Source organism: Heterostelium album (assembly GCF_000004825.1).
Source record: "Heterostelium album PN500 unplaced genomic scaffold PPL_contig26, whole genome shotgun sequence".
NCBI classification, from domain to species: Eukaryota; Evosea; class Eumycetozoa; order Acytosteliales; family Acytosteliaceae; genus Heterostelium; species Heterostelium album.
In genome coordinates, this window is record NW_008805103.1 from 474,662 (window position 1) to 490,843 (window position 16,182).

General features: G+C 32.5%; 8 protein-coding genes across 8 annotated transcripts; 4 read left to right on the forward strand and 4 right to left on the reverse strand.

Moving 5' to 3' along the window:
• Positions 1-37: 37 nt before the first annotated feature.
• On the reverse strand, positions 38-445 carry H3b (histone H3; the record flags this gene model as incomplete). The annotated part of the gene is made up of 1 exon (XM_020582651.1): positions 38-445. One exon carries the CDS (start codon positions 443-445, stop codon positions 38-40), a length of 408 nt encoding a protein of 135 aa, XP_020427005.1.
• Positions 446-1,237: 792 nt separating this feature from the next.
• nek2 (protein serine/threonine kinase) lies at positions 1,238-2,790 on the reverse strand (the record flags this gene model as incomplete). Its single annotated transcript, XM_020582652.1, has 5 exons — positions 1,238-1,601; positions 1,693-1,775; positions 1,874-2,315; positions 2,402-2,619; positions 2,707-2,790. The coding sequence occupies 5 exons, from the start codon at positions 2,788-2,790 to the stop codon at positions 1,238-1,240; spliced, it is 1,191 nt and encodes a 396-aa protein (XP_020427006.1).
• A 784-nt stretch (positions 2,791-3,574) lies between these two features.
• On the forward strand, positions 3,575-4,064 carry rpl35a (eL33 family ribosomal protein; the record flags this gene model as incomplete). Its single annotated transcript, XM_020582653.1, has 2 exons — positions 3,575-3,585; positions 3,755-4,064. The coding sequence occupies 2 exons, from the start codon at positions 3,575-3,577 to the stop codon at positions 4,062-4,064; spliced, it is 321 nt and encodes a 106-aa protein (XP_020427007.1).
• Positions 4,065-4,365: 301 nt separating this feature from the next.
• On the reverse strand, positions 4,366-5,766 carry PPL_11908 (RPEL repeat-containing protein; the record flags this gene model as incomplete). Its single annotated transcript, XM_020582654.1, has 3 exons — positions 4,366-4,913; positions 4,987-5,376; positions 5,667-5,766. 3 exons carry the CDS (start codon positions 5,764-5,766, stop codon positions 4,366-4,368), a joined length of 1,038 nt encoding a protein of 345 aa, XP_020427008.1.
• A 634-nt stretch (positions 5,767-6,400) lies between these two features.
• Positions 6,401-6,975, forward strand: PPL_11909 (uncharacterized protein; the record flags this gene model as incomplete). The annotated part of the gene is made up of 2 exons (XM_020582655.1): positions 6,401-6,460; positions 6,592-6,975. The coding sequence occupies 2 exons, from the start codon at positions 6,401-6,403 to the stop codon at positions 6,973-6,975; spliced, it is 444 nt and encodes a 147-aa protein (XP_020427009.1).
• Positions 6,976-7,109: 134 nt separating this feature from the next.
• Positions 7,110-8,027, reverse strand: PPL_11910 (uncharacterized protein; the record flags this gene model as incomplete). The annotated part of the gene is made up of 3 exons (XM_020582656.1): positions 7,110-7,223; positions 7,290-7,446; positions 7,519-8,027. The coding sequence occupies 3 exons, from the start codon at positions 8,025-8,027 to the stop codon at positions 7,110-7,112; spliced, it is 780 nt and encodes a 259-aa protein (XP_020427010.1).
• A 1,296-nt stretch (positions 8,028-9,323) lies between these two features.
• sec31 (WD40 repeat-containing protein) lies at positions 9,324-12,155 on the forward strand (the record flags this gene model as incomplete). Its single annotated transcript, XM_020582657.1, has 4 exons — positions 9,324-9,640; positions 9,762-9,873; positions 9,971-10,081; positions 10,185-12,155. 4 exons carry the CDS (start codon positions 9,324-9,326, stop codon positions 12,153-12,155), a joined length of 2,511 nt encoding a protein of 836 aa, XP_020427011.1.
• A 50-nt stretch (positions 12,156-12,205) lies between these two features.
• On the forward strand, positions 12,206-15,982 carry PPL_11912 (uncharacterized protein; the record flags this gene model as incomplete). Its single annotated transcript, XM_020582658.1, has 11 exons — positions 12,206-13,097; positions 13,369-13,418; positions 13,603-13,681; positions 13,757-13,956; positions 14,022-14,130; positions 14,193-14,453; positions 14,549-14,674; positions 14,738-14,876; positions 14,936-15,454; positions 15,566-15,740; positions 15,806-15,982. The coding sequence occupies 11 exons, from the start codon at positions 12,206-12,208 to the stop codon at positions 15,980-15,982; spliced, it is 2,727 nt and encodes a 908-aa protein (XP_020427012.1).
• Positions 15,983-16,182: the final 200 nt, after the last annotated feature.

The window sequence follows — 16,182 nt, forward strand, 5'->3', positions numbered from 1 at the left end:
CACTCAACATCAAGGTTAACTATAAGAATTAACGACTTTAAGCACGTTCACCACGGATACGCTTGGCCAATTGGACGTCTTTGACCATGATAGTTACTCTCTTGGCGTGGATAGCACAGAGATTGGTATCTTCAAAGAGACCGACCAAGTAGGCTTCAGAGGCTTCTTGGAGGGCATGGATGGCAGCAGCTTGGAAACGAAGATCGGTCTTGAACTCTTGGGCGATCTCACGAACCAAACGTTGGAATGGAAGCTTCTTGATGAGCAACTCTGAGGTCTTTTGGTAACGACGGATCTCACGAAGAGCGACGGTACCTGGCTTGAAACGATGGGTCTTCTTCAAACCAGAAGTTGATGGGTACTTGGAGGCAGACTTGTTGGCGAGATGCTTTCTTGGGACCTTGGCACCAGTTGATTTACGAGCGGTTTGTTTAGTACGAGCCATTGCTAATTGATTTAGTTAAGTTGTTTGGGAATTAAGAATTGAAAAACTGGAGAGTTTAAAAATTGTTGTTGCTTAAAGTTGATGATTGTTGCTTTTAGTGTGAATATACACTGTTGTTTGTTTTGAGAGATGATTGTTTGTTGTTTGAATGAAAAATAAAAATTCAATTGATCACTATTTAAAGACCAAGGTGGAAGTGAATGAACATCAAAAAAAAATAAAAATTTTATTGAAAAAATTGTTGGCGCCAGAATAATCGATTCCAAAAATCCGGTTGAGTAAACCCTTTTCATAATAATCAAAATAAAAAAGCGCAATTTCCAAATTGTTTTTTGTAACTGTCATTTTTTTTTTAAAGCACACTTTTCAAATTTTTAAATATTTTAAAAACTATCACCTTTATATTTCTAACAACTAAATTCCTAGAAAAATATCTTAATCAATCAATCAGCCAAACGACACAAACAATTTAATTTTTATAGTATGATTCTAGAATTATCTCATTTTTAAGAAACAAAAAAAAATTCATATGAAAGTTGAGAGTTTGTTGAATATCTCCAAAAACAAAGATTTACAATTATTACGATTGATTAAGTAATTTGTGTAAAGTCATTATTATTCATTAAGAAAATGAATGATTGTTAAATTTAATAATATAATAGATTTAAATTTATTTAAATAAAGATTAAATTTTCAAAGTTATAGTATCGAAAAATGATTGATTGATTGATTGATTGATTGTTAGATTGATTTTTGTATTAATATTGCTATTATTATTATACACTAATTAAACTACTTAAAGTTAATTGGTGTTGTGTATGTTCTCTTTAGTTGAGTGAATTGTGTTTGTTGTGTGTGTTGAGTTGTTGGTAACTGTGAATGTTGTTTAGTTAGCATAGTTGGTTGAGTGTTATTGTTGTATGCAATATTCATTCTATTTTGATTGTTTTCTTTATCTTGTTGTTGTAATAATATTTGTTGTTGTTGTAATATTACATTATTTACACCAGTACCATTCATCTGTTGTTCCTTTGCCATTAGAATCTGTTCTTTTGCCAAGATTTCTTGTTCCTTAGCGGCAACAGCTTTTTCACGTTCGATCAACAACTTTTCTTTATTCTTTAGATCCTCTTCCATTGACTTTAAATTTTGATAACTAAATTGATATGTGTCAGTCAGTTTCTTAAAACTTTATCCATTATACATATACATATATTATATATAAATAACTATTTATAAATACATACTATTGATTTAACTTTCTTTCTTTTAATCTAAAAGCAATTGGTGGGAATGAGAACAACTCTTCTACAGTTGGACGTTTGGTCATCTGTGATTATTAAAAAATAAAAATGAATTGTTTTGTTATATTAATAAAATTGGAATTGGTTTGAAAAGATAGATTAAATTATATATTTAGCTACTTACGTTAACATTCAACATTGTTGAAATGACTTGTGCTAGTTCGGTTGAGTAGTGGTCGGAGATTGGGATGTAACGACCGTCACGGATCTTCTCATAGAGTTGATTGTGAGTGGTGGCGTCGTAAAAGGGTGGACGGTGGGTGGCCATCTCGTAGACGAGACATCCAACTGACCAGACGTCGGACTTGTCGTTGTATTTACCAGTGATCTGCTCCGGACTCATATAGTGTGGAGTACCGACAAAAGTGTGGGCGTGCATCGAGTTGGTGAGGATCTTGGCAAGACCAAAGTCACCGAGCTTTACATTTCTACTCTCGTCCAGGAATAAATTGCCTGGCTTAATGTCACGATGAAGGATGACACCGTCTTTTCTATTGTGAATTTCGTGGAGTGCAGATAAAATTTGGACCAAAGTTCTCCAAATTACTTCTTCCTCAATGAAAATACTGAAATGATTATTATTATTTAATAAAAGTTAATTAATTGTCGATTTAAATTTATGTAATATTTTATAGTAGACAGTAGTACATACCGATCACTTTTGCATTTGGAAATCAATTGTGAAAGATCACCACCTGTACAGTATTCCATGATAATGTAAATCTTGGTGGAGTGTTTATCAATGATTCTGTCGTAGTATCTTACAATGTTTGGATGTCTCAACTTTTGGAGAATATTGACTTCGTTAACCAATAATTGCTTTTCTTTCTCTTTCATCTCACCATAGCAAATCTCTTTCCAAACCATAATCTATAAAAGATAAAAAGAAAAAAAGAAATGTAAAAGAATGAATTAATTATTGAAATTTAAAAATAGTCAATAATTTACTATACATACTCTACCATCTTCCTTTCTTCTAATTTTTGATACTGATCCGAATGATCCTTGACCAAGATGTCCTAACACTTCATATGCGTCCATTTTCAAATGTAAATACTAATACTATTTATTATTATTATGATAAAAACACAAAACACAAAACACAAAACACAAAAACAATACAAAATAAATAACAAATAACAAAAAAACAAAAGATATTAATTAATATTAATAGTATAGAATATTAAAATATGATTTTAATCATCAAGCTTTTGCACTCAGTATGTAAGAAAAAAAAAATTTTTGTAACAAATAGGAGGGATTCTTTAACGGACATATTAAATTTGAAAATTTGAATTTTTCAAAAACACAATTTTTTTTTTTGTTTTTAAAAAAGTAAAAGATATTATTGATTTAAGGTTGTTATATATTATTAATTTGCAATAAATAGAACTAGTACTGGTTGATTATCATATGATTACAACCAACATTGTCTTTCTTTACTTATCAAATTTATCAGCATTATTGTTATTATTGTTACGAAAATAAAAATAAAAATAAACAAATAAAATAAAAAAATATCACAAACAATGAATTTTATTTCAATTTAATATAGTATTCTGATCAGTCTATTTCTTTAGTTTTATCTCTCTCATTTTTGCACATTGTTAATAAAAACAAAACAATTTTCACGGTCATCCTTCTTTGTAACGTTTTAAAATGTGAAATTAATTTTTAAAAATTAAATTTTATTTTTTCAATTATGCGCTTCTGACACGACCTTACCCCGCTGTGTGGCTGAGTGTGCGAGTTGGAGTATGCTGTGTTGGAACGAAGCTTAACTAAAGGCGAGTCTCTTGATTACCACACACAGAAAGAGGATACAATGTCAACCAAGTATGTCATTATCTATCTATCTATCTATTCATTATCTATCATACTAGTTATCATCGTATTTAGGGATAGAGAGTGAAAGATGAATGATAGTTTAAAGAGAGAGAAAATAGAGAGGAAAGAGAAAGATACTAACGCGCTCTATTTTCACCTACCTATTATGATTATCTAGATTACATTCAACAGGAGTCGTTTTGGGATACAGAAGATCAAAGGCCACCCAATACCCAAACATTTCTTTGGTCAAGATTGAAGGTGTTGCCACCCGTGAAGACTCAACTTTCTACATTGGAAAGCGTGTTTGTCTCGCTCGTCGTGTCAAGAAGTCCCCAAAGAACCCATCAGGACACAAGCTCATCTGGGGTAAGATCTCCAAGTCACACGGTAGCTCTGGTGTCGTCCAAGCTCGTTTCCCAAGAAACTTGCCACCAAAGGCTATGGGTGCCAAGGTTAGAGTTATGTTGTTCCCATCTGCCATCTAAATCAATTATTTGGTAGAAAAATGATAAAATAAACCTGTTGTCGCGAGTTCCTCTAAATTAAAACTAAACTCTCTCAATCAATCAATTCTCTATTACTCTTTCCACTTCCTTCCTCTATTCTCACAACACAACAACAATACTTTTTCAAAAGTTATAAGATATAGGTTGCTACACTACAGAAAAAAAAAACGCAGGAAATTGAAGTAAATATATGATAATTGCATAATAGTTCAGTTAGTTGTTTAAATTACATTATTTATTTACATATTGATAGTAGTTAGTTATTGATACTGTTATTAAATTATGGATTGTTTCTTATACTATCTTTGTTGATTGACATCATCTCTTCGTCGTCTTCGTCTTCATATTCGTCGTACTCATATTCCAAATCTGGATTGTCTTTGATTGTAAATTGATTATCACCATAATCATCATTTTCGTCATCCGATTCTATTTCTTCACTATATTCTTCATAGTATTCTTCTTCATTATTGTTATTATTATTATTATCTATTTCTGCGCATTGTTGTTGTTGTTGAGAATCATCTTTAGACTTTAAAAGTATTCTATTTGAGACAAGTTTATCTTTAGTTGGTCTATTACTGAAATGATTGTTTAGTACATTCTTTTTGCTATTACTACTACTACTATTATTATTATTACAATTGTCATCGTCATTATCATTGTTGTTGTCGTGTTGATTCTCCTCTTTATCTTCAAATAGAATATGATTACCCAACAGCTTATCTTTGGTCGGTCTACTCTCCACCTTTGAATTCAACAAATGTTTAGTTTGATTAAACTTTAATATATTCCTTTTGTTTTGAATAGATGGTGATGATTCATTATCTAAAATAGCGTATAAATTTAATTAGTATCTAATATTAGATAATCTAACATAAACATATCAACTTGTTGTTACCTTTTAATATATTACGATTGGTTAGATCATCTGGTGTCGGTCTATTGATTAGTTTACGATCGAGTCTACTGTTTGAATGTTGTTGTTGTTGCTGTTGTCTGTCGGGATCCTCTTGGTTCTTGATGATCTTGCTGTCTACGAGGTGGTAGTGCGTCGGACGGTTGTCTAGCTTCTGATTGAGTTGTGTCGCGGTCTGTTGGAATTGAAGTTGCTTCTTCTTTGATTGCAACGCCGGTGCGACATCGGTCTGCGCTTGATATACGATATTGGTGTCGATCAACTGGTTGATATCCGGTCGGTTGTACAGCTTTGCATCCAGCTGGTGTGTGGTTCGTTTGAATCTTATCTTGCTTTGTCTATCATGAAACGACGGAGACACTGCCAAACTTGCTAAACATATAGTATAAAAAAAAAATAAATAATTTATTATTATTATTAATAAAATATTCTTGTTGTTATCGTTGTTGTTGTTGTTATTGGCTTGACTTTTAACACACTCACACAATGAATAAACAATGCATTGAAACACTCTCTCACATACACACCTGCGCATAAATAACAACAGACATAAACACACTTCTTACATCTTTCCTTTCCACTACTTCCTATACGCATCTTTCACTACCGCATCTTTCTTTCACTACTCTTCCCTTCCTTCAATTATCTTTCTATTAATTTACACTTTAATATTCCACGATCCAGTAATTCATTGGGGGTGTCTCTATTATCTAATTTCAATTCAATGGTATCACATACTTTATTGAATTGTTCTTCATTCATTTTTTTATTAATAATAATAATACATATAGATAGACAATTTAATAAATATGTTCAAATTTAAAGGATTGATGATGTTGTCGCAAGTGATTTGATTTAAATCTCCCTCCATTTTTTTTTATTTTATTTTTTTTTTTAATTTTTCTTTATTGTAATTTTATGATTTTTCCAACCATTTAGTTTTTGTCCAACTTTGACCAATCAGTCTGGAGTTCATGATTGTGTAGAATTGTGAGGTTTTAGGAAGAAATTTAAATTCTAGAGTTGAAAAGTTGTCATGATCTTTAATTAATATTAATAATAATAATGGATCATCACTCAAACAGCGAATGCCGACATAAACGTGGTTAGTATACTTTTGGTGAAAAAACATACACTAAAACACATTTAAATAAAAATTGTCCACCACTCTTGTGATATTTGCAATGAATGAAATATTGATCAAAAGTATTTAAAAATAATCAATAAATCTATTCAAATCATATAACTTCCCACCTAATTTTTCATTTCATTTAAACACTGAATAATTACTTTAACTAATTATTCGTAATATATATTTTTGTATCTATCTTCTACTAAAAAAAAACAAAAAAAAACAAAATAAAATAAAATAAAATTAAATAAACTAAATAAAACTATGAGTAGAGTATTAATTTTATTAATAATTGGATTAGTTTGTCTATCATCACTAGCAAATGTAAGTATTTGTAGTAAATTAAATATATTTATTTGTAAATATTCCATTGGCAATTTCATATTAAATCAGAACTTTTCCAATTTAATATATCGATAATAATAATATTAAATATTTATATTATTTATTTATAGGCAGGTATAATTTTCTCAAAGATAACAGGTGGTACAAAAGTTAGTGTATTCATCAATGTTCCATCGGCAACTGCAGCGTCTCGTAGAGGAACATATGCATTCAGAGATGAATATAATCGTCATATGCTTCAACAGTTTTCCACTAACTTTGACAATATATTTGCAAAATTCAAAATTGCCGCACCATTCCAATTCAAAATCGATCCAAGCTCTGAATATTTCTTGGTGATCAATGGTGATGAAGGAAACAAATCAGCCAAATGGGAGTTGGGTGAGGAGAATGGTAATCAAGATATGCTCTGGGCGGAATCACTCTTTGAGAATCCAAATCTCGCTAGAATTCTAAATCCCTCAAAAGATTTAGTAAACGTTTCAAATTATTAAAGTATTTTGTTTGACTTTCAACCAGATCTCAACAATAAAGTTAAAAAATATAAATAAAATAAATAAATTTATTTCTTATAAATAATATAATATACAATATTGTTTTTATTTTGTAAACAAACAAAGTAAACTAACTAACTGTTGGATGATGCAATGATTGATTTGGTATGTTTTACATATTGATTGGATGAAAATAGTAATTGTCCATTTGGCAAGTAATGATGTAAAAGTAATAATATATCTTCACTCTTTGTAAATATCTATATTTTCCATTTATTGTAAGATGTTAGTTAGTTAATCAACTATTGTCATACTTTAATATAATAGTATAGCATTATACTAACCTCTTGTATTGATGATTTCGAAATTACATTCTTAAAGAAATCTAAAAGTATATTATTAAACATATTCAAAAAGTTTATAACAAGTAATCTATTTTCATCAGGTTCACATATTACTGTGAAACAAACACTACATACATATAACATACTAAGTTAGTTCTTAATATAATAATAAATTATATATATATATGTTTTTTCTTACCCTAACATCTGTTTCCATATTACATATTTTGAGGTACTAAAGTATTGTGATGCAGAGGAGATAGAATCGTTTGCTGGCGATATGACGGGTGTTGTTTGTAGTTTGGGTGGTACGATTCTAAAGATTCCATCTCTTGGGCCGTTGTCACTGTTTCTCGATGACATACCGGAACTACCCGATGCACCGGTTCCACTGGTGACGGGTGGAGCACTTCCACTTGAAAGTGCAGCTGCAACCTGTTGCTGTTCTCGCTGTCGCTGTAGGAATGCCACTGCCCAATCGGGATAGGCACGCTCATCAGGCTTGGTATTATCACACTGATATTTAAACTGATGTTCACTAAGAACTCTCTGTACAACGGCAGTCTGTCGTCTCTGCATCATCTCATCATTACCATCGGAAGTGTAGAACTGTGAGCAATACACTACAAAATCTGAACTTCCACCACTTCCACTAACTGTTGTTGTTGTTGTTGATGGTAATGAATGTATAAGCAATCCATATACCATTTTTAACACTAACACTTTATATATATATACACTACACTTTAACCAAAATGATCATTTTTTTTGAAGCAATCAGATTTTTTTTTTTGAGATTTTTTTAAATTATTTTATATTAGTCAATTGATAGTTGTTTTTTAATTAAATAAAATTAAAATAAACAGTGTACAATGAATATAGTTATTTCTTTATGACATAAATAACAATTGGTATACATTGTCGATAGTTATTGAAATTTGGTCAAATTTGGTTTTACAATTATCTTATACTTTTGTTTCCAAGATTCTTCAACATCATGACTTTTAGATTTAATCGATATTATAGCTATTCACAGATATAATTAATTTAAAGAGAATTCACAAAATTTCATACGACTACAATAAACTTGCCTGTATCACTTTCACTTTTTCACAAAACACACCACGATAAGCATCACAGTATAACTCTACAACAAGCCAACAAAACAACCACCAAATGTCGTTTGCTAAGCGAGTTAGTTACATTAACCTGGTTTTTTCACTTTTATTGCTAATTTACTCACACAACCAAATCTTTTCATAATTTCTAATATAGTTAAAACAGAGTTTTTTAAATATAAAAGTTCTAACAAGATTTAATAAAACTTTAATTTAATGTTTATTCCAAAGATTCTTCTTAAATATCTTATAATGATAAAAAAAATGACAAAAAAAACGACAATCACTGATTTTACAAAATTATTTAATATTCATCATCTATGTAATGAATCATTAAGCAATATTTATTAATCTAAATATCTGAATGAATATTTATACATATAAATATATATTTATAAATGTCTATGTGGCTCATTCGATTTGGTCAACAGTAAAACAATGACTCACACCTCTCTGACTTATTTTTTTTTTTTTTTCATTTTTTTTAAAAACCAAAATCCACACTCTTGGCAAAAAAAATAAATAAAACAACAAAACAATCAGCATCTTCACTATTTTGATTTAAAGTTAATTAGAAACTTCATACAAGCAGCAAAAAAAAATATTTACTTTTTTGTTTTTTTTTTCTTTTGACTTTGATTGAATTTTGTTGTTTTTAAATAGAGACAAAATTTAAAAATATTAATAATCATTTATTTGTATTATTTTTATTATTTATTTTATTTTTATATATTATAGGTTTTTTTTGTTTATATTGTTGTTATATTAGTAGTTAGTAGTGAAAGAAAAGGAAAGAAAAGAAAAGAAAAGGAAAAAACAAAAAAGATAGAAAATTAGTTTTTTTTTTTTTTAAATATTTATATATAATAAAATAATAATTTAGATAATGTCGAAATTAAAGGAAATTCAAAAGCAAGCGACATTTGCATGGAGTCCATTGGTAGATAAACCAGATCTGATGGCAACCGGTACTGTTGCCGGTACAATCGGTTTGGACTTTGATACCAGCTCAAAGTTGGAGTTGTACTCATTGGACATCACCGGTCAATCACCACAGATGACTCTGAAAGGAACGGTCAACGCAGACAGTCGTTTTCATAAATTGGTATGGTTACCATCGCATGCCGGTCAACCCAACGGTTTAGTTGTTGGTGGTATGGAAAATGGTTCAATCGGTATCTGGAATCCATCAAAAATATTAGCGTAAGTTTGTTAATCATCAAATCAAAAGCATCAAATCAATCATAAAGATATAATTAGTTTAGTTTAACTAATCGTTTCATTTTCCTTATATATTATATCATTATATATATATATATATTAGTGGTGAAGATGCACACGTTGGAACTGGACAAAAACACAGTGGTCCAGTACAAGCATTGGATTATAATATTGTACAACCAAACTTGATTGCATCTGGTGGAAATGATTCAGAAGTATGTATATATATTTACTTGACATTCATATATATATATATATAAATGTTGTATTTTGTTTATTTACATTTTTATTTTCTTTTAATAATATTATCAGTTATTCATTTGGGATTTGTCAAATCCAAGTTCACCATCTGCTTACTCTCCAGGAAACAAAGCTCAACAATCAGAGATTACTTCCATTTCATGGAATAGAAAAGTTCAACATGTAAGTTCAAAAAAAAAAAAAAAAAACAATGTGTTTTTCCAACTTCATTTTCACTTTTACTTACTTACTTCATTTCATTTTTATTATTTTGTTCAAAATAAAGATTATTGCATCAGCATATTATAATGGTAATACCTATGTTTGGGATTTGAAGGCAAGAAGATCGATTATAAACTTTAGTGATAGAAACAGAAAGTGTTCGACAAGATCGATTCTTTGGAATCCAAACGAGGCGACCAGCATCGTTACCGCCTCGGAGGACGACGACCACCCAGTCATCCAGACCTGGGATTTGAGATATATTAACACTCCACTGAAAACACTGGAGGGACATCGTCGTGGTGTCTGGGGATTGTCGTGGTGTCCGTTCGACTCGAGCCTCTTGCTCTCCTGCGGCAAAGACAACCGTACCATCTGCTGGAACATCGAGAAGGGTGAGATTCTCTGTGAGTTTGAATCGAGCACCGACTCGAATCACTGGAACTTTGACGTGCAATGGTCGCCACGTATCCCAGCGGTCGTCGCCACCTCGTCGTTCGGTGGAAACATCAATGCTTTCTCGTTGCAAGACGTCAATCCACGCGCTGCTACTCCCGCGCCAAACGCACTTGGCGTCGTCGAGCCAGTTGCCGCACCGCTCTTCAAGCACACACCATCGTGGTTGCAGCGTCCAGTCGGTGCCGCCTTTGGATTCGGTGGTAAGATCGCTGTGTTTGGCCGTCGCAAACCAGTTGGAACCAGTCCAGGTGCACCGGGCACTGTTGCCGCACAGCAACGTACCATCCACATCTCACAGGTCGTCACCGAGCAAGGTTTGTTGGAGCGTGCCGACAAGCTGGAGAACGTATTGAAACAGCGAAACTACGAGCAATTCTGCGAGGAGAAGATCAACGCATCGACCTCCGCCGAGGAGAAAGCGACCTGGGGATTCCTTAAGGTGCTCTTTGACGAATCCAGTCGTAAGAAGATTCTCAACTATCTTGGACACGACGTCGAATCCACACAAAATGAATTACAAAACTTCCTAAAGACACTTCCAGAACTAAAGATTTCCAGTGGTGATAAAGAGAATAAACAAGATAGCCAACAACAACAAGAGGATGAACAACAACAACCAACAGAAAATGGAGATAACAATTCAACTGAAGGTGGAGAGAAGAAGGATGTTTTCAGTTTGTTCAAATCATCGACTGACGAATTGCCATTGGAGGTTGTCAAGAATTTGAATATCGTTCCAATCTCGTTCCCAAAGGACGGTGACGAACAATTGATTACCAGATCTTTGTTGATCGGTGACTTTGCCACTGCTGTTCAGTGTTGTTTGCGTTTGGGTCGTATGGCAGACGCGTTGATTTTGGCATCGTGTGGAAGTACCGATCTCTGGAAGAAGACACAACAAGCCTATTTCGAAATCGAACAACGTCCATTCACCAGAGTTCTCAGTTGTATTGCACGTGAAGACTTTGCCACTCTCGTCCAGAGTGCCGACCTCAAAGACTGGAAGTCGACACTCTCCATCCTCTGTACCTACGGTACCGAGGAGAACTTCAAGCGTTTGGCCGGTGTGCTTGGTGACCGTCTAGACGCCGCTGACGACACCGAAGCAGCCACTCTCTGCTACATCTGCGCCTGTGACATTGACAAGACCGTCAACATCTGGACACGTTCACACGCATCCAATAAGGAGTCGAGCAACAGCGAACTCTTGAATCTCATTGAGAAGGTCAGCATCTTTAGAAGCGCAACCAACTCCACCACATTGTCCAACGACACACTCGCTTCGAAATACTCCAAGTACGCAGAGATTCTCGCTTCTCAAGGTCACTTGACCGATTCACTCCGTTATCTCTCTGCACTCAACACCACTCACCCATCTTCTGACCCAAGCGGACTCGTTCTCTTGGATCGTGTCTATCGTGCCGCTCCAAATGTACAAGGTATCGCTCCACCACCCTTCCCATTCCCAATCGTCGATGTCTATCCATCTGGAGGTGCTCCACGTACTCAATTCCAACAACCAATTCAAAATCAACAACAACAACAACAACAACAACATCATTCCAACAACCAATAATGAACAGACAACCACAACCACCACAACCAATCCAATCACAACCATTCCAAATGGGTGGAGGAGTTGCTCCTCCATTCGGTCAGCAACAACAACCACCACAACCAATTCAATCACAACCACCTCAAGTCGGTGCATTCCCGACTGGCGTTAACATGAATCGTGGCGGTCCAATGACAATGCCACCACAGACTGGAGGATTCGTATCACAACAGCCACCACCACCAGTTTCACACCAATTGCCACCACAAGCTCATCACCTCAGTCCACCAACTTCCTCCATGTTACCACCAACCTCACATCAAGTGATTCCACCAATGACACACCAACACAATGTTCCACCACCAATGACACACCAACACAATGTGTTACCACCGATGGGTCACTCTGGTATGCCACCACAACCACACCACTCACATCCACCAACCGTCCCACCAACCAACAACAACATGATGCCACCATCTCCAGTTGTCCCAGTCGGTAGTCTCTCACCGGTAACACCATTGTCGCCACCAACTCACTCTGCTCCACCAATGACAGCCACAGCACCCAAGCCAACCGCCACCTCAAGCCACGATTCGCCAGCTACCACCTCGTTCACCGCTCCACCTCCAAAGGCCAACGTCCACAACACTCCACCAAGCAATCCACAACCAACACCAGAGATGAACGAAAAGATCAGCGCGCTGATTGGATCACTCCAAAAGTCACTCCAAGACCTTTTGGCGGGTGGTGCCAACAAACAAAAGTGGGACGATGCCAACCATCGTATCCAAAACCTCATCAACAAGCTCAATAAGAACGACCTATCGCCATTGGCAATCAACGCACTCGAGGGTGTCATCTCATCGATCATCGAAGGTGATTTCAAGACTGCCAACAGCAAATATCTTCAGGTAACATCAAGCCCATTCTGGAATGAAATTGGTTCTCAATCAATGATTGGTTTGAAGCGTATCATTGATCTAGGTTTGAAACCAAATTAAAAAAACCAACAAACCAATTATATAACTTCCCCAAAAAAAATAAAATAAAATAAAATAAAATAAATAGTTTAAAATTAGAAAACATTGTGATTTTTGAAAAAAAAAGAAATAGAAACTATGTCTATGTCCTCTCCACCCTCTTGATACATAAAGTCAGAAGCGAGTTCTCAAATTGCCTTTCATTTCTTTAAAGAAATAGAAACAACATTATAATATCATATTTATTAAAGCAATCAACTTATATGTCGGACCAGAATTATCGCCTCTGGTTCAAGCTTTTGTTATGTAAAAGAGTATCTATGGAGGACATAGAAACTTATATCTTGCAGATCTTCAATTGATTTTGTAAAGCTGTAAAGTCCAGATTATCTGGATTCACGGAGTAGCTGTTTGATGGCGCGTAAACATGATATCCAAAAAGCTTTGACTAGACTCACCTATCATTCCTATTTGTGTTTTGTGAGGAATGTTATCACTCTCCAAAATCAAATGAATGTCATACTGATAAAGCTATCTTACCTCATCAATGTACAATTGAGACAAGTATATTTAAATCCTAAATTCAATGAGATAATTACTCTTTTCTGAAAAAATCATAATTTTTTAATTTGAACATAGAAACTGATAGTGAATATTTAGAATCCAATCAATCTGACAGATTTTATCAATGTTTTGTGAATGCATTCAATAGTTTTTCTCACAGAAATTGTATTGGTGTAAGACCTGTTGCAAATGAGCCAACTGTAAATTGGTTAACATTTAAAGATGTTTATCAAAATTCTGAAATGTTTGGATCTGCTTTAAAAATAAATGTTAAAGTAAATATTAAAAATATCTTATGTCTTTATTTTTAATTATTAATATTTTATTTTAATTTTCTAAGTATGAATCAAGAGTTGGAATAATGCTCAATAATGTTCCTGAATGGTATTTCGTAGAATTTGGATGTCTATTTTATGGATACACTCTTATTCCTATCAATCATTATATCAGTATGTTCAATTAAAAATATTGTTTTATTTAATTTGATTACTAATTAATAATAAAATTACAGATAATGATCAATTATTGAATATCCTTAAGATTGGAGAACCATCAGTTCTTGTGGTTTCAAAGATAACATTTCCAAAATTACTAAATGTGATAAACAACTATTCAAATTTAACATTGATCATACATGTTGGTGATGATTATGATCAAAATTTGAAAAATCAACTTCCACAACAAATCAAATTCAAATTATATTCTGAATTCTTATCTACTGTTTCTGAAATTGCTCCACATTCACCATTGATCAATGGTATTTTATCAATTGGTAAGGATAATTTGTGTTATAATTATATTTATAAGTTTTATTTTATTTTATTATATAATTAATTTAAAAATAAATATTATCATTTATTAAAAAAGTATTTTCAACTGGTAGTACTGGTGTTCCAAAAGGAGAGATATGCAAAGATAGAGATACTACCAATTGTTTAAAAGCCTTTTCTTTATTGAAAATAAGCCTTATTTCTATCAGTTATCTTTCTCTTTGTAAGTTAGAATCTGTTTTATTTCATTATTAAATTGAGAAATATAACTAATCATTTAAAATAGCTCATACTCAAAGGAAAATGGATTTAAATAGCATTTTTCTTGGAGGTAGATTTATAATTTACTCTTTGGGCACAGAGATAGAACCATTTATTAAAGAGTGTTCAATGGTTAGACCATCATATTTCTGGAATTTCCCAACGTAATTAAATTAAATTTTTTTATTTTATCTTATTTTTATTAATTAATATTTCATAATAGATTTTATAATCAAATATATTCAAAGTATCAAAGAAGATTAGAAATAATAAAGAAAGAACAACCAAATCTTTCAAATGATGAAGTTGATTCAATAGCAATTAGAGAAACAACAAATGTTTTTGGAGATAGAATTCAACACATATCAGCAGGAGGTGCTAAAATAGCTCCACATATTGAAATATTTTTGAAGAAATGTTGGGGAAATCGCTTTTATAACCACTATGCTTGTACTGAATCATATGGTATTGCATCTAATGGTAGAATTATAAGTGATGTAGAGTATAAAATCAATGCAATACCTGGTTTCAGAGATGAAAGTCCATTTCCAGTTGGTGAATTAATTGTCAAATCACCAAGAACTATTGAAGGTTATATCAACAAAGATGGTTCAAATGAAAAGAATTTCAGAAATGGATGGTTTGCCACTGGTGATATCGTTGAAGAATATGAACCTGGATACATTAGAATCCTTGAGAGAGTTAGTTTCTCTTTCAAATCATCATTTGGAAGATTTATATCGTAAGTTTTCTTTTTTTATTACAATTTTAAAAGAATATTTATTATTAATTTAAAACCTTGATGCAGACCCGAAATCATTTAATCAAATTTTTATTCATCATCTTTGATTAGAAATATATTCATTTATGGAACATCATTACATCCATTTTTGGTTGGAATAGTTGTACCTTCTCAATTGGCTTTGGAGAGATTCAATCTAACATATGATCAATCAAATATTGATCAACATCAAGATCTGAAAGAATCTATCATCAATGAAATAAATATCATATCAAAACAAAAGAATGTAAGTAAAATTAATAAAACAACCAGGATTTAACTTTTTTTCTAATTTTCTAATATATTTAATAGATTATATTTTGGGAAATTCCAAAGGCAATAAAATTGGATAATACCATTTGGACTGTTGATAATCATCTTTTAAATGGATCTTTCAAATTCGATCGAAAAGAAATCACAAAATACTATCAAGAATCTTTGGATCAATTATTATCAGGTATAAATGAAAATGGTAGTTCATTCTTCTAAATCAATCAACTTTTCTAAAATCTATCATTAATAAATCTTTATTTTTTTGAACCCTTAATCTAGGTTTTTGAAAACAGGGGTAGAATTTCTCTTATTATGTTAAGTAAAGTTGTGGTAACATTTAATTTAAAGGATGGGTTGTATTACTATTATTATGAATTAAATAGTTTGACAAGTAAATCATTCTTTTTGTATAAGAA